Source organism: Salmo trutta, unplaced genomic scaffold (assembly GCF_901001165.1).
Source record: "Salmo trutta unplaced genomic scaffold, fSalTru1.1, whole genome shotgun sequence".
Classification (NCBI taxonomy): Eukaryota; Metazoa; Chordata; class Actinopteri; order Salmoniformes; family Salmonidae; genus Salmo; species Salmo trutta.
In genome coordinates, this window is record NW_021822678.1 from 275,479 (window position 1) to 299,708 (window position 24,230).

The 24,230-nt window shown below is 43.2% G+C and overlaps 2 protein-coding genes across 2 annotated transcripts in view; one reads left to right on the top strand and one right to left on the bottom strand.

The window, feature by feature from the left end:
- Positions 1-7,920: 7,920 nt before the first annotated feature.
- LOC115183207 (tripartite motif-containing protein 16) lies at positions 7,921-13,998 on the bottom strand. Its single transcript, XM_029744546.1, has 6 exons — positions 13,091-13,998; positions 12,563-12,658; positions 9,687-9,920; positions 8,850-9,009; positions 8,665-8,724; positions 7,921-8,435 (listed from the first exon to the last, which is right to left on the bottom strand). The coding sequence occupies exons 1-6, from the start codon at positions 13,685-13,687 to the stop codon at positions 7,921-7,923; spliced, it is 1,662 nt and encodes a 553-aa protein (XP_029600406.1). The 5' UTR covers positions 13,688-13,998.
- A 3,660-nt stretch (positions 13,999-17,658) lies between these two features.
- Positions 17,659-24,230, top strand: part of LOC115183209 (tripartite motif-containing protein 16-like) — a 9,473-nt gene continuing 2,901 nt past the window's right edge. The window contains exons 1-2 of the mRNA XM_029744547.1: positions 17,659-18,255; positions 18,688-18,783. Of these exons, the coding sequence (XP_029600407.1) occupies positions 17,659-18,255; positions 18,688-18,783 (693 nt within the window). The remainder of the gene's footprint in view (positions 18,256-18,687; positions 18,784-24,230) is intronic.

A 24,230-nucleotide genomic window follows, 5' to 3' on the forward strand; every position in this document is an offset into this window, starting at 1 on the left:
TGGACCCTACTACAGTTTAACCAGCTCAGCTATAGACTACACCAGCGTGACTAGTATCTATGTGGACCCTACTACAGTTTAACCAGCTCAGCTATAGACTACACCAGCGTGACTAGTATCTATGTGGACCCTACTACAGTTTAACCAGCTCAGCTATAGACTACACCAGCGTGACTAGTATCTATGTGGACCCTACTACAGTTTAACCAGCTCAACTATAGACTACACCAGCATGACTAGTATCTATGTGGACCCTAGTACAGTTTAACCAGCTCAGCTATAGACTACACCAGCGTGACTAGTATCTATGTGGACCCTACTACAGTTTAACCAGCTCAGCTATCGACTACACCAGCGTGACTAGTATCTATGTGGACCCTACTACAGTTTAACCAGCTCAGCTATAGACTACACCAGCATGACTAGTATCTATGTGGACCCTACTACAGTTTAACCAGCTCAACTATAGACTACACCAGCATGACTAGTATCTATGTGGACCCTAGTACAGTTTAACCAGCTCAGCTATAGACTACACCAGCATGACTAGTATCTATGTGGACCCTACTACAGTTTAACCAGCTCAGCTATAGACTACACCAGCATGACTAGTATCTATGTGGACCCTACTACAGTTTAAGCAGCTCAGCTATAGACTACACCAGCATGACTAGTATCTATGTGGACCCTACTACAGTTTAACCAGCTCAGCTATAGACTACACCAGGGTGACTAGTATCTATGTGGACCCTACTACAGTTTAACCAGCTCAGCTATAGACTACACCAGCGTGACTAGTATCTATGTGGACCCTACTACAGTTTAACCAGCTCAGCTATAGACTACACCAGCATGACTAGTATCTATGTGAACCCTACTACAGTTTAACCAGCTCAGCTATAGACTACACCAGCATGACTAGTATCTATGTGGACCCTACTACAGTTTAACCAGCTCAGCTATAGACTACACCAGCGTGACTAGTATCTATGTGGACCCTACTACAGTTTAACCAGCTCAGCTATAGACTACACCAGCGTGACTAGTATCTATGTGGACCCTACTACAGTTTAACCAGCTCAGCTATAGACTACACCAGCATGACTAGTATCTATGTGGACCCTACTACAGTTTAACAAGCTCAGCTATAGACTACACCAGCATGACTAGTATCTATGTGGACCCTACTACAGTTTAACCAGCTCAGCTATAGACTACACCAGCATGACTAGTATCTATGTGGACCCTACTACAGTTTAACCAGCTCAGCTATAGACTACACCAGCGTGACTAGTATCTATGTGGACCCTACTACAGTTTAACCAGCTCAGCTATAGACTACACCAGCATGACTAGTATCTATGTGGACCCTACTACAGTTTAACCAGCTCAGCTATAGACTACACCAGCATGACTAGTATCTATGTGGACCCTACTACAGTTTAACCAGCTCAGCTACAGACTACACCAGCATGACTAGTATCTATGTGGACCCTACTACAGTTTAACCAGCTCAGCTACAGACTACACCAGCATGACTAGTATCTATGTGGACCCTACTACAGTTTAACCAGCTCAGCTATAGACTACACCAGCATGACTAGTATCTATGTGGACCCTACTACAGTTTAACCAGCTCAGCTATAGACTACACCAGCATGACTAGTATCTATGTGGACCCTACTACAGTTTAACCAGCTCAGCTATAGACTACACCAGCGTGACTAGTATCTATGTGGACCCTACTACAGTTTAACCAGCTCAGCTATAGACTACACCAGCGTGACTAGTATCTATGTGGACCCTACTACAGTTTAACCAGCTCAGCTATAGACTACACCAGCGTGACTAGTATCTATGTGGACCCTACTACAGTTTAACCAGCTCAGCTATAGACTACACCAGCATGACTAGTATCTATGTGGACCCTACTACAGTTTAACCAGCTCAGCTATAGACTACACCAGCGTGACTAGTATCTATGTGGACCCTACTACAGTTTAACCAGCTCAGCTATAGACTACACCAGCGTGACTAGTATCTATGTGGACCCTACTACAGTTTAACCAGCTCAGCTATAGACTACACCAGCGTGACTAGTATCTATGTGGACCCTACTACAGTTTAACCAGCTCAGCTATAGACTACACCAGCGTGACTAGTATCTATGTGGACCCTACTACAGTTTAACCAGCTCAGCTATAGACTACACCAGCGTGACTAGTATCTATGTGGACCCTACTACAGTTTAACCAGCTCAGCTATAGACTACACCAGCAGTGACTAGTATCTATGTGGACCCTACTACAGTTTAACCAGCTCAGCTATAGACTACACCAGCATGACTAGTATCTATGTGGACCCTACTACAGTTTAACCAGCTCAGCTTATAGACTACACCAGCATGACTAGTATCTATGTGGACCCTACTACAGTTTAACCAGCTCAGCTATAGACTACACCAGCATGACTAGTATCTATGTGGACCCTACTACAGTTTAACCAGCTCAGCTATAGACTACACCAGCATGACTAGTATCTATGTGGACCCTACTACAGTTTAACCAGCTCAGCTATAGACTACACCAGCATGACTAGTATCTATGTGGACCCTACTACAGTTTAACCAGCTCAGCTATAGACTACACCAGCATGACTAGTATCTATGTGGACCCTACTACAGTTTAACCAGCTCAGCTATAGACTACACCAGCATGACTAGTATCTATGTGGACCATACTACAGTTTAACCAGCTCAGCTATAGACTACACCAGCATGACTAGTATCTATGTGGACCCTACTACAGTTTAACCAGCTCAGCTATAGACTACACCAGCATGACTAGTATCTATGTGGACCCTACTACAGTTTAACCAGCTCAGCTATAGACTACACCAGCATGACTAGTATCTATGTGGACCCTACTACAGTTTAACCAGCTCAGCTATAGACTACACCAGCATGACTAGTATCTATGTGGACCCTACTACAGTTTAACCAGCTCAGCTATAGACTACACCAGCATGACTAGTATCTATGTGGACCCTACTACAGTTTAACCAGCTCAGCTATAGACTACACCAGCATGACTAGTATCTATGTGGACCCTACTACAGTTTAACCAGCTCAGCTATAGACTACACCAGCATGACTAGTATCTATGTGGACCCTACTACAGTTTAACCAGCTCAGCTATAGACTACACCAGCATGACTAGTATCTATGTGGACCCTACTACAGTTTAACCAGCTCAGCTATAGACTACACCAGCATGACTAGTATCTATGTGGACCCTACTACAGTTTAACCAGCTCAGCTATAGACTACACCAGCATGACTAGTATCTATGTGGACCCTACTACAGTTTAACCAGCTCAGCTATAGACTACACCAGCGTGACTAGTATCTATGTGGACCCTACTACAGTTTAACCAGCTCAGCTATAGACTACACCAGCGTGACTAGTATCTATGTGGACCCTACTACAGTTTAAACCAAGCTCAGCTATAGACTACACCAGCATGACTAGTATCTATGTGGACCCTACTACAGTTTAACCAGCTCAGCTATAGACTACACCAGCATGACTAGTATCTATGTGGACCCTACTACAGTTTAACCAGCTCAGCTATAGACTACACCAGCGTGACTAGTATCTATGTGGACCCTACTACAGTTTTAACCAGCTCAGCTATAGACTACACCAGCGTGACTAGTATCTATGTGGACCCTACTACAGTTTAACCAGCTCAGCTATAGACTACACCAGCATGACTAGTATCTATGTGGACCCTACTACAGTTTAACCAGCTCAGCTATAGACTACACCAGCATGACTAGTATCTATGTGGACCCTACTACAGTTTAACCAGCTCAGCTATAGACTACACCAGCGTGACTAGTATCTATGTGGACCCTACTACAGTTTAACCAGCTCAGCTATAGACTACACCAGCATGACTAGTATCTATGTGGACCCTACTACAGTTTAACCAGCTCAGCTATTGACTACACCAGCATGACTAGTATCTATGTGGACCCTACTACAGTTTAACCAGCTCAGCTATAGACTACACCAGCATGACTAGTATCTATGTGGACCCTACTACAGTTTAACCAGCTCAGCTATAGACTACACCAGCATGACTAGTATCTATGTGGACCCTACTACAGTTTAACCAGCTCAGCTATAGACTACACCAGCATGACTAGTATCTATGTGGACCCTACTACAGTTTAACCAGCTCAGCTATAGACTACACCAGCATGACTAGTATCTATGTGGACCCTACTACAGTTTAACCAGCTCAGCTATAGACTACACCAGCATGACTAGTATCTATGTGGACCCTACTACAGTTTAACCAGCTCAGCTATAGACTACACCAGCATGACTAGTATCTATGTGGACCATACTATACCTACAGTATGTGGACCCTACTACAGTTAACCAGCTCAGCTATAGACTACACCAGCATGACTAGTATCTATGTGGACCCTACTACAGTTTAACCAGCTCAGCTATAGACTACACCAGCATGACTAGTATCTATGTGGACCCTACTACAGTTTAACCAGCTCAGCTATAGACTACACCAGCATGACTAGTATCTATGTGGACCCTACTACAGTTTAACCAGCTCAGCTATAGACTACACCAGCATGACTAGTATCTATGTGGACCCTACTACAGTTTAACCAGCTCAGCTATAGACTACACCAGCATGACTAGTATCTATGTGGACCCTACTACAGTTTAACCAGCTCAGCTATAGACTACACCAGCATGACTAGTATCTATGTGGACCCTACTACAGTTTAACCAGCTCAGCTATAGACTACACCAGCATGACTAGTATCTATGTGGACCCTACTACAGTTTAACCAGCTCAGCTATAGACTACACCAGCATGACTAGTATCTATGTGGACCCTACTACAGTTTAACCAGCTCAGCTATAGACTACACCAGCATGACTAGTATCTATGTGGACCCTACTACAGTTTAACCAGCTCAGCTATAGACTACACCAGCATGACTAGTATCTATGTGGACCCTACTACAGTTTAACCAGCTCAGCTATAGACTACACCAGCATGACTAGTATCTATGTGGACCCTACTACAGTTTAACCAGCTCAGCTATAGACTACACCAGCATGACTAGTATCTATGTGGACCCTACTACAGTTTAATAACCAGCTCAGCTATAGACTACACCAGCATGACTAGTATCTATGTGGACCCTACTACAGTTTAACCAGCTCAGCTATAGACTACACCAGCATGACTAGTATCTATGTGGACCCTACTACAGTTTAACCAGCTCAGCTATAGACTACACCAGCATGACTAGTATCTATGTGGACCCTACTACAGTTTAACCAGCTCAGCTATAGACTACACCAGCATGACTAGTATCTATGTGGACCCTACTACAGTTTAACCAGCTCAGCTATAGACTACACCAGCATGACTAGTATCTATGTGGACCCTACTACAGTTTAACCAGCTCAGCTATAGACTACACCAGCATGACTAGTATCTATGTGGACCCTACTACAGTTTAACCAGCTCAGCTATAGACTACACCAGCATGACTAGTATCTATGTGGACCCTACTACAGTTTAACCAGCTCAGCTATAGACTACACCAGCAGTGACTAGTATCTATGTGGACCCTACTACAGTTTAACCAGCTCAGCTATAGACTACACCAGCATGACTAGTATCTATGTGGACCCTACTACAGTTTAACCAGCTCAGCTATAGACTACACCAGCATGACTAGTATCTATGTGGACCCTACTACAGTTTAACCAGCTCAGCTATAGACTACACCAGCATGACTAGTATCTATGTGGACCCTACTACAGTTTAACCAGCTCAGCTATAGACTACACCAGCGTGACTAGTATCTATGTGGACCCTACTACAGTTTAACCAGCTCAGCTATAGACTACACCAGCATGACTAGTATCTATGTGGACCCTACTACAGTTTAACCAGCTCAGCTATAGACTACACCAGCATGACTAGTATCTATGTGGACCCTACTACAGTTTAACCAGCTCAGCTATAGACTACACCAGCAGTGACTAGTATCTATGTGGACCCTACTACAGTTTAACCAGCTCAGCTATAGACTACACCAGCAGTGACTAGTATCTATGTGGACCCTACTACAGTTTAACCAGCTCAGCTATAGACTACACCAGCATGACTAGTATCTATGTGGACCCTACTACAGTTTAACCAGCTCAGCTATAGACTACACCAGCATGACTAGTATCTATGTGGACCCTACTACAGTTTAACCAGCTCAGCTATAGACTACACCAGCATGACTAGTATCTATGTGGACCCTACTACAGTTTAACCAGCTCAGCTATAGACTACACCAGCATGACTAGTATCTATGTGGACCCTACTACAGTTTAACCAGCTCAGCTATAGACTACACCAGCATGACTAGTATCTATGTGGACCCTACTACAGTTTAACCAGCTCAGCTATAGACTACACCAGCATGACTAGTATCTATGTGGACCCTACTACAGTTTAACCAGCTCAGCTATAGACTACACCAGCATGACTAGTATCTATGTGGACCCTACTACAGTTTAACCAGCTCAGCTATAGACTACACCAGCATGACTAGTATCTATGTGGACCCTACTACAGTTTAACCAGCTCAGCTATAGACTACACCAGCATGACTAGTATCTATGTGGACCCTACTACAGTTTAACCAGCTCAGCTATAGACTACACCAGCATGACTAGTATCTATGTGGACCCTACTACAGTTTAACCAGCTCAGCTATAGACTACACCAGCATGACTAGTATCTATGTGGACCCTACTACAGTTTAACCAGCTCAGCTATAGACTACACCAGCATGACTAGTATCTATGTGGACCCTACTACAGTTTAACCAGCTCAGCTATAGACTACACCAGCATGACTAGTATCTATGTGGACCCTACTACAGTTTAACCAGCTCAGCTATAGACTACACCAGCATGACTAGTATCTATGTGGACCCTACTACAGTTTAACCAGCTCAGCTATAGACTACACCAGCATGACTAGTATCTATGTGGGACCCTACTACAGTTTAACCAGCTCAGCTATAGACTACACCAGCATGACTAGTATCTATGTGGACCCTACTACAGTTTAACCAGCTCAGCTATAGACTACACCAGCATGACTAGTATCTATGTGGACCCTACTACAGTTTAACCAGCTCAGCTATAGACTACACCAGCATGACTAGTATCTATGTGGACCATACTACAGTTTAACCAGCTCAGCTATAGACTACACCAGCATGACTAGTATCTATGTGGACCCTACTACAGTTTAACCAGCTCAGCTATAGACTACACCAGCATGACTAGTATCTATGTGGACCCTACTACAGTTTAACCAGCTCAGCTATAGACTACACCAGCATGACTAGTATCTATGTGGACCCTACTACAGTTTAACCAGCTCAGCTATAGACTACACCAGCGTGACTAGTATCTATGTGGACCCTACTACAGTTTAACCAGCTCAGCTATAGACTACACCAGCATGACTAGTATCTATGTGGACCCTACTACAGTTTAAACAAGCTCAGCTATAGACTACACCAGCATGACTAGTATCTATGTGGACCCTACTACAGTTTAACCAGCTCAGCTATAGACTACACCAGCATGACTAGTATCTATGTGGACCCTACTACAGTTTAACCAGCTCAGCTATTGACTACACCAGCATGACTAGTATCTATGTGGACCCTACTACAGTTTAACCAGCTCAGCTATAGACTACACCAGCATGACTAGTATCTATGTGGACCCTACTACAGTTTAACCAGCTCAGCTATAGACTACACCAGCATGACTAGTATCTATGTGGACCCTACTACAGTTTAACCAGCTCAGCAGTACTATAACAGAGATTAAACCCAGGATAGAGGGGCTGAGTGAATGTGGTCTGGACTCTGTGGAGGAGGGTCATTGTGTCAGAGACACTGTAGAAGGACAGAGTACCTGCCTTGTGATCCAGGTACACTCCTACTCTGGAGGACTGAGGGCCTGATACTTTAGTCTCAACATTATTGTGTCTGAAACAATAACCACCTCTATAGCACAATAATCTCCAGGACTTGTTATTGAATCCAAATCTATTATCTGACCCTGTTCTGCTGATGTCTTTATATGAGACTGCTGTAATAACCCACTCCCCACTCCACTCCACCTCCCAGTAACAGCGTCCAGACAGACCCTCTCTACACAGAACCTGCCACTGGTTGGTGAATCTGTCTGGATGGTCAGGATATGGTTGAACTTGGCCTGTAAAGGTCACCTTTCTGTTCCCTTCAGACAGAGAGAGGCGTGTGCCTGCCGTGTTTGGGTCCAGTGTGAGCTGACAGGAATCTGGGAGAAGAGCAGAGACCAATGAGGGGAGTCAGAACAATAAGTTAAGTCAGATACTGTATCTACCCTGTCTTTGATTAGAGCACAGCAGAGATCAAATCAGAGAAATATGAGGAGTCAGATAGATACAGTCTTTGATTAGATCTACTATTGCTATATATTTCTAGAGGGATTGTTAGGAGTGGCAGTAAAAAGAGACTGTTAGTTACTTCACAATAAAGAGACTCACATTGTAACAACTGTTCTCTGGTCTTGGGCTCTGGAGGCAGTAAAACATCCACTATATTCACTACAGACACACAAACACATTGACAGAGAGAGGGAATGTTATCATCATACCATATTCCACATGTATACGACTAGTAGGGAACTTTCAATGGTCTAAAGTTGATGTTCTGATTGTTTTCAACACACCTGTAGTGGAGATCTTGGTCCATTCTCCTTTAAGGAAGTCTTCTAGTTTCTCTCTCAGTTCAGACACGGTCTTACTCACATCTCCAAAGTACTGAAGAGGACGGACAACGATGCTGGGTAAGTCTGAAGATACACTGATACTGGAGAGAGACTGATAACTCTGGAGAGAGAGAGACAGTGACAGAGAGAGACAGAGAGAGAGAGAGAGAGAGACAGAGAGAGAGAGAGAGAGAGAGAGATAGAGACAGAGAGACACAGAAAGAGAGAGACAGAGGAACAGAGAGAGAGAGAGAGAGAGAGAGGGGGACACAGAGACCCAGAGAGAGGGGGACACAGAGAGAGGGACACCGAGAGAGACAGAGAGAGGGACACAGAGAGAGGGACACAGAGAGAGGGACAGAGAGAGAGAGAGACACAGAGGGCCAGAGAGAGAGAGGGACAGAGAGACCCAGAGAGAGACACAGAGAGAGGGGGGGACACAGACAGAGAGAGGGGGGGACACAGACAGAGGGACAGGGGGACACAGAGAGAGAGGGACACAGAGAGAGAGGGACACAGAGAGAGAGGGACACAGAGAGACACAGAGAAACAGAGAGAGACAGAGGGACAGAGAGGGACACAGAGAGAGAGAGGGACACAGAGAGAGAGGGAGACAGAGAGAGGGGGGGACACAGACAGAGGGACAGAGAGAGAGGGAGAGAGGGACAGAGAGAGAGAGAGGGAGAGAGAGAGAGGGGGGACACAGACAGAGGGACAGAGAGGACAACATAATGATTGAGATGAATAGTTTCACATGAAGTTAATTTCATATCACATGTAACAAGACAGTTTAGTTACCTGGAGGAAATGGATGTGATCCTCTGTGTGTGAGAGCTGCTCCAGCTCAGTGCTGCTCTTCCTCAGCTCAGCTATCTCCTGCTTCAGTTGCTCCAGGACTCCTTCAGCTTCACTCACTTGATCCTTCTCTTGGGCTCTGATCAGCTCCTTCACCTCAGAGCTCCTTCTCTCAATGGAGCGGATCAGCTCAGTAAAGATCTGATCACTGTCCTCCACTGCTGCCTGTGCAGAGCACTGTTAAGAGAGAGAGAGAGAGAGAGAGAGAGAGGGACAGAGAGAGAGAGAGACACAGAGAGAGAGAGACACAGAGAGAGAGAGAGAGAGAGAGAGAGGGACAGAGAGAGAGAGAGAGAGGGACATAGAGAGAGAGAGAGAGAGAGAGAGAGAGAGAGAGAGAGACAGAGAGAGAGAGGAGAGAGGGACAGAGAGAGTAGAGAGGGACAGAGAGAGAGAGAGACAGAGAGAGTAGAGAGGGACAGAGAGAGAGAGAGACAGAGACACTGGCAGTTCATCTGTTAGTCTTCTACATATCTGCACATCACATTCAGGAAGGTAAACATCTGCTCCTGTGGGCCCACTATCTGGGCCCTTGGATCCATCTGTGAAAAGAGGTAAAAAAGCATAACAACTTCTACCAATGTAATTGTCAACCAGTTTCCCTTTATCACTGACTTCTGACCCAATCTTTCCTTTTGTCTACCAAGGTTAGATCAACAACAGGATCTGGGAGTAACCATGGAGGAACATCCCCTATCACCACAGAAAGGGCCAACCTCCAACTCCCTGAAACTACTCTCATCAGCAAGCTTTCCAACTGTCCAACCAAAACCACTGCCTTGTCTACTAGTATATTCCCAACAGTCATCTAGAACAGTAGCAGTGGGATGCTCAACCTCACAGCCTTTCAACCCAATAAGATAATGTCAATTTATTACGTCGTATATCCCAAGGCATCTCACCTGCCTCAACTGGACTATAATATAAATCCATGATATTATGGGATACAAAATGGGAAAAGGGGAAATTATGATAATACTAAAAAACACCCTTCTAACTAACCTACACTCATTAAAACCCACTACCCCATTCCACTACTTTGACCCTATCTGCTCCTGCACCAGGCCAACTAACCCTACACTCATTAAAACCCACTACCCCATTCCACTACTTTGACCCTATCTGCTCCTGCACCAGGCCAACTAACCCTACACTCATTAAAACCCACTACCCCATTCCACTACTTTGACCCTATCTGCTCCTGCACCAGGCCAACTAACCCTACACTCATTAAAACCCACTACCCCATTCCACTACTTTGACCCTATCTGCTCCTGCACCAGGCCAACTAACCCTACACTCATTAAAACCCACTACCCCATTCCACTACTTTGACCCTATCTGCTCCTGCACCAGGCCAACTAACCCTACACTCATTAAAACCCACTACCCCATTCCACTACTTTGACCCTATCTGCTCCTGCACCAGGCCAACTAACCCTACACTCATTAAAACCCACTACCCCATTCCACTACTTTGACCCTATCTGCTCCTGCACCAGGCCAACTAACCCTACACTCATTAAAACCCACTACCCCATTCCACTACTTTGACCCTATCTGCTCCTGCACCAGGCCAACTAACCCTACACTCATTAAAACACACTACCCCATTCCACTACTTTGACCCTATCTGCTCCTGCACCAGGCCAACTAACCCTACACTCATTAAAACCCACTACCCCATTCCACTACTTTGACCCTATCTGCTCCTGCACCAGGCCAACTAACCCTACACTCATTAAAACCCACTACCCCATTCCACTACTTTGACCCTATCTGCTCCTGCACCAGGCCAACTAACCCTACACTCATTATAAACCCACTACCCCATTCCACTACTTTGACCCTATCTGCTCCTGCACCAGGCCAACTAACCCTACACTCATTAAAACCCACTACCCCATTCCACTACTTTGACCCTATCTGCTCCTGCACCAGGCCAACTAACCCTACACTCATTAAAACCCACTACCCCATTCCACTACTTTGACCCTATCTGCTCCTGCACCAGGCCAACTAACCCTACACTCATTAAAACCCACTACCCCATTCCACTACTTTGACCCTATCTGCTCCTGCACCAGGCCAACTAACCCTACACTCATTAAAACCCACTACCCCATTCCACTACTTTGACCCTATCTGCTCCTGCACCAGGCCAACTAACCCTACACTCATTAAAACCCACTACCCCATTCCACTACTTTGACCCTATCTGCTCCTGCACCAGGCCAACTAACCCTACACTCATTAAAACCCACTACCCCATTCCACTACTTTGACCCTATCTGCTCCTGCACCAGGCCAACTAACCCTACACTCATTAAAACCCACTACCCCCATTCCACTACTTTGACCCTATCTGCTCCTGCACCAGGCCAACGGCCTGGGAGGACGGGACACCACCACTCAACACACCCTGGAACTCTTCTGAAGTCAAATCTAGTATGACCAAATACTTCCCTGCAGCTGCCACCAAAACACATTTTCTTTCTGTGATTTCCATTCCATTTCTGCGGTACAGTTGATAACCATTTGCTATGAACACTAAGAAGCCAACCTTACTGAAGCATATATCACTGGTTGGCCCATCCCTCTGTGCTGTCACAGATCTACTACTCACAGGGATCCTCTCAGGATCCCTCAGCCTTGACCCATCCTCCTCTACTTTCTTCAATGCCTCAGCGGTGACAACCTGTTCCCAACAGTGGGGTCAGTGGGATTGGATAGGGGCCCCTCTACCTCTCTCTCTCTCTCTCTCTCTGACTGGAGGAGACAGGTGAAATGGTGTGTCTCCTCTGGTCAACAATACTCACCTTGAGAGACTCCACAGCCTGTTGGAGCTCCTTCAGCTCCTTCTCTCTCTCCTGGGATCTCTGCTGGACCTTCTGCTGACTCATCCCCAGCTGCCTCTGTGGAGAATCACTCTTCAATGAGCTATCAAGCTTTATTAGTCCAGTAGATCAATAGTATAGTAATGTGACATAGGGCCCATAGAGAGGAAGGTCTAAAAAATGGATGGTCCATTTACTAAATGATATTTATTTGTTGCTATGTGAATGATTATAGTTTGTATGGTAGGACTACATGTATCAACAGGTTGAGACTGAACTTTGGACTCATAAAAGGCCATTCAGAATGATAATAGTGTTTGACATTATAAAATGGTGATACATCTGGAGAATCTGGGTTAACATATCAATATACTCAAGGTTTGTGTTCATATTTGTTCTGCTGAGGATCCATTTCATTTCAATGATCTCATATTCAAACAGCCTTAGTTCCTACTGTATCTTTAATTCTTTGTTTATCAGACAGTCACCAACAAGTTGTTCTGGTCTTACCTGTTTCTCAGTCCTCTCTGCTGCAGCTGACACTGTATCATGGCCTTTATGTTCATCCATCACACACTGATAACAGATACACTGCTGATCGGTACGACAGTAAACCTCCAGCAGTTTGTCATGATGAGAGCAGATCTTCTCCTGTAGTTGTGCGGTGGCTTTGACCAGCTTGTGCTTCTTCAAAGCAGGAGATTCGTAGTGAGGTTGGAGGTGAGTCTCACAGTAAGAGGCCAGACACACCAGACAGGACATGAGGGCTTTCTGCTTTCTGGTCCCAGTGCAGAAATCACACGCCACATCTCTAGGTCCAGCATAGTACAGAGCAGGAGGGGGAGCAGCCTGGAGTCCTGTCTTCCTCAGTTTCTCCACCAGCTCAGCCAACATGTTATTTTTACTCAGCGTAGGCCTCGGACTGAAGGTCTGTCTGCACTGAGGACAGCTATAGACCCCTTTCAGAACATCCTGATCCCAGCAGCCCTCAATACAGCTCCTACAGTAACTGTGTCCACAGGGGATGGTGACTGGTTCCTTCAGTAGATCCAGACAGACAGAACAACAGAACTGGTCCTGGTCCAGCAGAACTCCCTGTTGAGCCATTTGGACGGTTATTCACTCTCACACAGACAGACGACACAGAGACTCAGATCAGTTTCGTTTCCTCAGAAGAGAGTTTGTGAAGGGGGATGGACTTCCTGGTTCTGCCAGAGGGGTGGGGTTAGAGGGAGGGAGGAAGAGAGAGAGGAACTGCATGCAACAGCAAGAGGGAGACAAATAGTCTTGTTCCTTGGTTAGAGCCCTTAACATGGAATAAATGAAATAATGAATCTTAAAATGTGAGTTATTAGAATATAAAGGGTAACAGTTTCTATGAAGTACATATTATAATTATTTTAATGACCTTTAAAATGCCTTATAATACACTTATGTGTTCTAATAAGCAATAAGGCCTGAGGAGGTGTGGTATATGTAAGGATTGCGGACCTGGTGGCAGTGAAGTCAGACGCAGGAGAGCAGAGATGGGTAATAGCCGGAGCAGTTTAATACAAAACGAACCTACATGGGAACAAAACCCGATGCGCACCAGTAACAGAGTACAAGCACTTACAAACAAACAATTTCACACAAGGACATGGGGGGAACAGAGGGTTAAATACACAACAATTCATGATGGAAATGGAAACCAGATGTGTAAGAAAACAAGACAAAACAAATGGAAAATGAAAAAGTGGATCGACAATGACTAGAAGACCGGTGACGCCGACCGCCGAACAAGGAGAGGAAATGACTTCGGTGGAAGTGGTGACAGTATATGGCTAATATACAGCACCACGGCTAAGTGCTGTTTTTAGGCACCACGCAAAGCGGATTGAGAATTATGTAACACTTTCACAAATACAATCAAATAAAAATGTTATTGGTCTCATACACATATTTAGTAGATGTTATTGTGGGTGTAGTGAAATGCTTGTGTTCCTGGTTCCAACAGTGCAGTAGTATCTAACAATACACCCTAATGTAAATGTCACAGGTGTCGTAGGGTTTAGACCAAGACGCAGCGGGAAAATGTACACTCATCTTCTTTTATTAAAGGAGAAAGAAGGAAAAACCAAAACAAAGAACAGGCCAGTAAGGCACAAAGCTATACACAGCAACAATCTGCCACAAAACCCCCATGACAAACAAACTCCTAATTATAGGACCTTCAATCAGAGGCAACGATAACCAGCTGCCTCCAATTGAAGGTCCAACCCCAATTAACTAAACATAGAACTACAATAGACAAGACAGAACATAGAAATACACTAACATAGAACATAGACTAACAAACCCCGGAACACATAAACCAAACACCCCTCTACCTAAATACATAGTTGAAAGGCTAAGTGATTCTCCTCCTGAGAAGAAGCTGACAGCCTTCAAACATAGCAAAAAAACTGGTCCCAAACAATATGTCAAAATGAATAAAAAAATGATACAGCTGTCTTTAATAAGATCAAACTGAACTAACTGCTATCTTGAAATGTTGAAAAAGTGTTTTTAAATAGCTCAGTCTTATCACTCAATATGAGTCAAAATCTGTCACTTCCAGGAGTGCTCATTTTGTCAAAAATGAAAAAATGAAAAAATGAACAACTCACAGCTGTGTTAATAGACCCAACTCAAATATCTGCTATCTTGAAATGTCCAAAAAAGGTATTTAAATGGGCCTACCAGACGTCTTCTTGAGAGAAGATAAGGTCAGGGACTCCTGACTGACTTTACTCTCCGTCATGTTGAAATAGGTTCTCCTGTCTTACTTTCTGTCATGTTGAGATTGGTTTCCCTGTCTTACTTTCTGTCATGTTGAGATGGGTAAGTTCTTCTTGAGAGAACTAACCCAAAATTAGTCGAACTAACCCAAAATTAGTCGAAAGGCTAAGGGATTCTCTTCCTGAGAAGAAGCTGACAGCCTTCAAACAGAGCAAAAAAAGTGGTCCCAAACAATATGTCAAAATGAATAAAAAAATGATACAGCTGTCTTTAATAAGATCAAACTGAACTAACTGCTATCTTGAAATGTTGAAAAAGTGTTTTTAAATAGGCATCCTATCATTTGAAAATTAGTTGAAAGGCTAAGTGATTCTCCTCCTGACAAGAAGTTGACAGCCTTCAAACATAGTGCAAAAAAAGTGGGCGTGAACATAGAATATTCTTGGGTCAAAAAAAAGAATATACAGCTGTCTTTAATAAGATCAAACTGAACTAACTGCTATCTTGAAATGTTGAAAAAGTGTTTTTAAATAGCTCAGTCTTATCACTCAATATGAGTCAAAATCTGTCACTTCCAGGAGTGCTCATTTTGTCAAAAATGAAAAAAATGAAAAAAATAACAACTCACAGCTGTGTTAATAGACCCAACTCAAACATCTGCTATCTTGAAATGTCCAAAAAAGGTATTTAAATGGGCCTACCAGACATCTTCTTGAGAGAAGATAAGGTCAGGGATCTCTCTGGTCACCCACAAAGCCATTTCCTCCTTTGGCCGTCTCTCCTTCCAGTTCTATGCTGCCAATGACTGGAACGAACTACAAAAATCTCTGAAGCTGGAGACACTTATCTCCCTCACTAGCTTTAAGCACCAGCTGTCAGAGCAGCTCACAGATTACTGCACCTGTACATAGCCCATCTATAATTTAGCCCAACTACTTCTTCCCCTATTGTATTTATTTTATTTATTTATTTATTTTGCTCCTTTGCATCCCATTATTTCTATGTCTACTTTGCACTTTCTTCTACTACAAATCTACCATTCCAGTGTTTTATTATATATTATATATTATATATAGACTTATTTTTCTACTGTATAATTGATTGTATGTTTGTTTACTCCATGTGTAACTCTGTGTTGTTGTATGTGTCGAACTGCTTTGCTTTATCTTGGCCAGGTCGCAATTGTAAATGAGAACTTGTTCTCAACTTGCCTACCTGGTTAAATAAAGGTGAAATAAATAAAAATGTATATACTGTATTCTATATAACTACTGCTGTTCACTTCATATGTATATACTGTATTCTATATAACTACTGCTGTCTACTTCATATGTATATACTGCATTCTAGTCCTGGTTCATCCTATATAACTACTGCTGTCCACTTCATATGTATATACTGTATTCTAGTCCTGGTTCATCCTATATAACTACTGCTGTCCACTTCATATGTATATACTGTATTCTAGTCCTGGTTCATCCTATATAACTACTGCTGTCTACTTCATATGTATATACTGTATTCTAGTCCTGGTTCATCCTATATAACTACTGCTGTCCACTTCATATGTATATACTGTATTCTATATAACTACTGCTGTCCACTTCATATGTATATACTGTATTCTATATAACTACTGCTGTCCACTTCATATGTATATACTGTATTCTATATAACTACTGCTGTCCACTTCATATGTATATACTGTATTTCTTTTTAGATTTGCCCTCTGTGAGCTAGGAACACAAGCATTGTTAGATATTACTGCACTGTTGGAGCTAGGAACACAAACATTTCACTACACCCACAATAACATCTGATAAATATGTGTATGAAACCAATAAAATAAAATGTGATTGTATTGTTGAAAGTGTTAGATAATTTTCAATCCGTGTTGTGTCTTGTCTAAGAACAGCCCTTAGCCGTGGTTCTGTATAATAACCATATATCACACCTCCTCGGGACTTATTGATTTATAAGGCATTATAAAGGTGATTAAAATAATGATACATACGTACTTCATAGAAAACTGTTAACCTTCATATATTCTAACAACTCACATTTTAAGATTCATTATGTCATTTGTTCCATGTTAAGGGCTCTAACATTGGAACAAAATTATTTGTCTCCCTCTTGATGTTGCATGCAGTTCCTCTCTCTCTTCCTCCCTCCCTCTAACCCCTCCCTCCCTCCCTCTAACCCCACCCCTCTGGCAGAACCAGGAAATCCCTCCCCCTCCCACAAACTCTCTTCTGAGGAAACGAAACTGATCTGAGTCTCTGTGTTGTCTGTCTGTGTGAGAGTGAACAACCGTCCAAATGGCTCAACAGGGAGTTCTGCTGGACCAGGACCAGTTATGTTGTTCTGTCTGTCTGGATCTACTGAAGGAACCAGTCACCATCCCCTGTGGACACAGTTACTGTAGGAGCTGTATTGAGGGCTGCTGGGATCAGGATGTTCTGAAAGGGGTCTATAGCTGTCCTCAGTGCAGACAGACCTTCAGTCCGAGGCCTACGCTGAGTAAAAATAACATGTTGGCTGAGCTGGTGGAGAAACTGAGGAAGACAGGACTCCAGGCTGCTCCCCCTCCTGCTCTGTACTATGCTGGACCTAGAGATGTGGCGTGTGATTTCTGCACTGGGACCAGAAAGCAGAAAGCCCTCATGTCCTGTCTGGTGTGTCTGGCCTCTTACTGTGAGACTCACCTCCAACCTCACTACGAATCTCCTGCTTTGAAGAAGCACAAGCTGGTCAAAGCCACCGCACAACTACAGGAGAAGATCTGCTCTCATCATGACAAACTGCTGGAGGTTTACTGTCGTACCGATCAGCAGTGTATCTGTTATCAGTGTGTGATGGATGAACATAAAGGCCATGATACAGTGTCAGCTGCAGCAGAGAGGACTGAGAAACAGGTAAGACCAGAACAACTTGTTGGTGACTGTCTGATAAACAAAGAATTAAAGATACAGTAGGAACTAAGGCTGTTTGAATATGAGATCATTGAAATGAAATGGATCCTCAGCAGAACAAATATGAACACAAACCTTGAGTATATTGATATGTTAACCCAGATTCTCCAGATGTATCACCATTTTATAATGTCAAACACTATTATCATTCTGAATGGCCTTTTATGAGTCCAAAGTTCAGTCTCAACCTGTTGATACATGTAGTCCTACCATACAAACTATAATCATTCACATAGCAACAAATAAATATCATTTAGTAAATGGACCATCCATTTTTTAGACCTTCCTCTCTATGGGCCCTATGTCACATTACTATACTATTGATCTACTGGACTAATAAAGCTTGATAGCTCATTGAAGAGTGATTCTCCACAGAGGCAGCTGGGGATGAGTCAGCAGAAGGTCCAGCAGAGATTCCAGGAGAGAGAGAAGGAGCTGAAGGAGCTCCAACAGGCTGTGAAGTCTCTCAAGGTGAGTATTGTTGACCAGAGGAGACACACCATTTCACCTGTCTCCTCCAATCAGAGAGAGAGAGAGAGAGAGGTAGAGGGGCCCCTATCCAATCCCACTGACCCCACTGTTGGGAACAGGTTGTCACTGCTGAGGCAGTGGAGAAAGTAGAGGAGGATGGGTCAAGGCTGAGGGATCCTGAGAGGATCCCTGTGAGTAGTAGATCTGTGACAGCACAGAGGGATGGGCCAACCAGTGATATATGCTTCAGTAAGGTTGGCTTCTTAGTGTTCATAGCAAATGGTTATCAACTGTACCGCAGAAATGGAATGGAAATCACAGAAAAAAATATGTTTTGGTGGCAGCTGCAGAGAAGTATTTGGTCATACTAGATTTGACTTCAGAAGAGTTCCAGGGTGTGTTGAGTGGTGGTGTCCTGTCCTCCCAGGCCGTTGGCCTGGTGCAGGAGCAGATAGGGTCAAAGTAGTGGAATGGGGTAGTGGGTTTTAATGAGTGTAGGGTTAGTTGGCCTGGTGCAGGAGCAGATAGGGTCAAAGTAGTGGAATGGGGTAGTGGGTTTTAATGAGTGTAGGGTTAGTTGGCCTGGTGCAGGAGCAGATAGGGTCAAAGTAGTGGAATGGGGTAGTGGGTTTTAATGAGTGTAGGGTTAGTTGGCCTGGTGCAGGAGCAGATAGGGTCAAAGTAGTGGAATGGGGTAGTGGGTTTTAATGAGTGTAGGGTTAGTTGGCCTGGTGCAGGAGCAGATAGGGTCAAAGTAGTGGAATGGGGTAGTGGGTTTTAATGAGTGTAGGGTTAGTTGGCCTGGTGCAGGAGCAGATAGGGTCAAAGTAGTGGAATGGGGGTAGTGGGTTTTAATGAGTGTAGGGTTAGTTGGCCTGGTGCAGGAGCAGATAGGGTCAAAGTAGTGGAATGGGGTAGTGGGTTTTAATGAGTGTAGTGTTAGTTGGCCTGGTGCAGGAGCAGATAGGGTCAAAGTAGTGGAATGGGGTAGTGGGTTTTAATGAGTGTAGGGTTAGTTGGCCTGGTGCAGGAGCAGATAGGGTCAAAGTAGTGGAATGGGGTAGTGGGTTTTAATGAGTGTAGGGTTAGTTGGCCTGGTGCAGGAGCAGATAGGGTCAAAGTAGTGGAATGGGGTAGTGGGTTTTAATGAGTGTAGGGTTAGTTGGCCTGGTGCAGGAGCAGATTGGGTCAAAGTAGTGGAATGGGGTAGTGGGTTTTAATGAGTGTAGGGTTAGTTGGCCTGGTGCAGGAGCAGATAGGGTCAAAGTAGTGGAATGGGGGTAGTGGGTTTTAATGAGTGTAGGGTTAGTTGGCCTGGTGCAGGAGCAGATAGGGTCAAAGTAGTGGAATGGGGTAGTGGGTTTTAATGAGTGTAGGGTTAGTTGGCCTGGTGCAGGAGCAGATAGGGTCAAAGTAGTCCTTTAGTTGGAAGGGTTTTATTTAGTATTATCATAATTTCCCCTTTTCCCATTTTGTATCACAAAGTAAAATAGATTTATATTATAGTCCAGTTGGGGGCAGTAATACAACATATTGGATGCCAACCGCCGTTAAACTCCAAAGAAGAAGAAATTTTATATTATGTCTATGTACAGTGTTGTAACGATGTCTCTCTCTCTCATTCCATCACTTTCATGGTAGTTGGTTGTGTGGGTCTCTGGTTATGAATGGGATGCTGACAGACAATCGTTGATGGATATTTATAGAGCTCTGATCAGGACGACAATTGATTACGGGTGTATAGTTTATGGAACAGCAGCAAAGACTTAAGCTGGACAGAATCCAGTATATAGCTTTAAGGATATGTATTGGTGCATTTAAATCAACATCTGTATGTGTCTTACTAGTGGAGGCAGGTGAGATGCCTTTGGGTATACGGCGTAAGAAAATTGTCATTAGCTTATTGGGTTGCAAGGCTGTGAGGTTGAGCATCCCACTGCTACTGTTCTAGATGACTGTTGGGAATATACTAGTAGACAAGGCAGTGGTTTTGGTTGGACAGTTGTAGGTATCAATGTTATTATGGAGAAATGAGAGATCATTTATAGGGGTGTAGTAGTGAGATTCTGCTGGGTCCCAGCACATTCAGGTTTGTAGGGCTCTTTTTTATTTTCTCAGAAGTACTGAGTTAGGTAGGAGGATTTAGAAATGGTGTAAACCGTGATTGAACACACTCCAGCACAGTAGGAGGCGCCATGCTCCTTTAACGTTGGTTTGAGGACCTCCATTATACCATAGAAGAAGAAGAAGTTGGTAACGTGAGGTTTTGTGGTTCGTGAAGAAGCAGCTATTCTTTTGCCTATTTTCCAAATGTATTTTCTCATGGTGGGAGGGTTTGTTTATCGGTTTCCGCTGTTTATCGGTTAGAGTTGAGGAGGGAGTAGGGTAGTTTGATGGCCTCAACCGAGTGGAGAAGAAACGCTGTCTCTTCAGGTGCGTTGTGGAGAATGGTGTGGAGGAATTATTGATCCTGGTCGGTGAACAGGTGGGAGAGGAACATATACACTCTGTATCCAGAATGGTGTGGAGGAATTATTGATCCTGGTCGGTGAACAGGTGGGAGAGGAACATATACACTCTGTATCCAGAATGGTGTGGAGGAATTATTGATCCTGGTCGGTGAACAGGTGGGAGAGGAACATATACACTCTGTATCCAGAATGGTGTGGAGGAATTATTGATCCTGGTCGGTGAACAGGTGGGAACATATACACTCTGTATCCAGAATGGTGTGGAGGAATTATTGATCCTGGTCGGTGAACAGTTGGGAGAGGAACATATACACTCTGTATCCAGAATGAACAAGGCGGGGGTTGTGGTAATGTAAAAGGTGAGTCTTGTTACCCGGCTAGTTACCAGTATGATTTATGTGAGGGGTTGTGTTGGTGCTGATTTCGACAAGAGTAGTGGTGTCTAATCTGCCTCCGTTTATTACCACCGAACAGATCCGTTAAGAGTTGGTTCGTTTTGCTAAATGTGGAAGTGTTTTTCTGAACGAAATTCAAGGTTAAACAGGGGAGGGGTGGTACACAGGGTTTGTTAGCACAGAGGAGCCCAGTGATATAATATTATATATATAATATTACTATATATCCCAGCTGTTTGCTGTGGTTTTGAAGTAATTCTCTTCCAGCCCGCGTTAACCTTGTAGGTTTACCTCAGGTAACTTATTATTAACTATCCTTGTAGGTTTACCTCAGGTAACTTATTATTAACTATCCTTGTAGGTTTACCTCAGGTAACTTATTATTAACTATCCTTGTAGGTTTACCTCAGGTAACTTATTATTAACTATCCTTGTAGGTTTACCTCAGGTAACTTATTATTAACTAACCTTGTAGGTTTACCTCAGGTAACTTATTATTAACTATCAATGTAGGTTTACCTCAGGTAACTTATTATTAACTATCCTTGTAGGTTTACCTCAGGTAACTTATTATTAACTATCCTTGTAGGTTTACCTCAGGTAACTTATTATTAACTAACCTTGTAGGTTTACCTCAGGTAACTTATTATTAACTATCCTTGTAGGTTTACCTCAGGTAACTTATTATTAACTATCCTTGTAGGTTTACCTCAGGTAACTTATTATTAACTATCCTTGTAGGTTTACCTTAGGTAACTTATTATTAACTAACCTTGTAGGTTTACCTCAGGTAACTTATTATGAACTATCCTTGTAGGTTTACCTCAGGTAACTTACTATTAACTATCCTTGTAGGTTTACCTCAGGTAACTTATTATTAACTATCCTTGTAGGTTTACCTCAGGTAACTTATTATTAACTATCCTTGTAGGTTTACCTCAGGTAACTTATTATTAACTATCCTTGTAGGTTTTCCTCAGGTACCTTATTATTAACTATCCTTGCAGGTTTACCTCAGGTAACTTATTATTAACTATCCTTGTAGGTTTACCTCAGGTAACTTCTTATTAACTAGGTTACAGCTACTTGGTGAGGAAGCTCACTGTTCACCTGGTTTTAGATTGTAGTGGCCTACAGGGATGGTTGGCGCAAAGCCTTCAAACGTTAAACATGTTCTGGTCATGGTTAACTGTATATATATATTTTTTATATATAAAAAGGTGTAAATTCTCAACAAATCGCATGTCCCTGTTCTCTTTTTCAAGATGTGTCCGATTTAAACAGTCAGAAGAAAGAAAAAAAAAGAAATAACCTTTTTTATTTGTTTCTAAATGGCTGCTGGGTAATATGATATGTGTTGAAATCTGTTGGTTCGTAGACATCAAATAGAGATTATGCTGCGCAGGTTCACTGAGTTGTAAACTTAATGGATTGGTGGAGATCATTGATTTGTAGCTCTGACTCAGTTGCTACCTCAGATTATGAGCCTATCAAGTGTGGTGAATGAGGTATGTAGTTCCCACAGAAGACCACAGGGAGGAGCAAGAGAGATATAAACCCATACAGTTTATCTCTTTAAATACCCTGAACCTAACAATCAATCTAATGTATTTATAAAGTCCGTTTTACATCAGCAGATGTCACAAAGTGCTGTACAGAAACTCTAACCCTACATATAACCTATTTTATCCTGAACCCTAATTCTAGGGTAGGGTAGCCTAGAACACGTTTAGAAACTATTATAGTAATAATATTATGTTAGTAAATACCATTATAGTACTAAACAGGTTCTATTGTTATTTTTTAAATAAAACCTATGTATAGTACTTAGCATTTAACTGTTTTTATTTTATTATATTTATTATTTAGAGGAGTCTGTCTAAATAATGAAAAGTTAAGTTATTGCCAGACTTTTTAATGAAACCTTTATTTAACCAGGTAGGCTAGTTGAGAACAAGTTCTCATTTACAACTGTGACCTGGCCAAGATAAAGCAAAGCAGTGTGACACAAACAACAACACAGAGTTACACATGGGATAAACAAACGTACAGTCAATAACACAATAGAAAAGTCTATATACAGTTGTGAAATTGAGGTAAGATAAAGGAGGTAAGTTAATAAATAGGCCGTGGTGGCGAAATAATTACAATTTAGCAATTAAACACTGGTGAGTGAGATGTGCAGAGATGAATTTGCAAGAAGAGATACTATTAACTAACTGCTAATCTCTCTGGTCCCTCTCTCTCTCTCTCTCTGATCCGTCTCTTTTGCTGTCCCTCTCTCTCTCTCTGATCTCTCTCTCTCTGTCCCTCTCTCTCTCTCTGTCCCCTCATCTCTCTCTGTCCCCCTCTCTCTTCTTCTGATCCTCTCTTCGTCCCCTCTGTCCTCTCTCCTCTCTCCGGCCTCTGTCCCTCTCTCTCTCTCAAACTGTCCCTCTGCTCTCTCTCTCTTCATCCTCCGTCCTTCAAGTCTCTGTCTCTCACTCTCTCCGCGCTCAGTCTCTGTCCTCTTGCTTCTCCCTCTCTCTGTCTCTCTCCTCTCTCTCTCCTGTGCCTCTCTCTCTCTCTGTCTCTCTCTCTC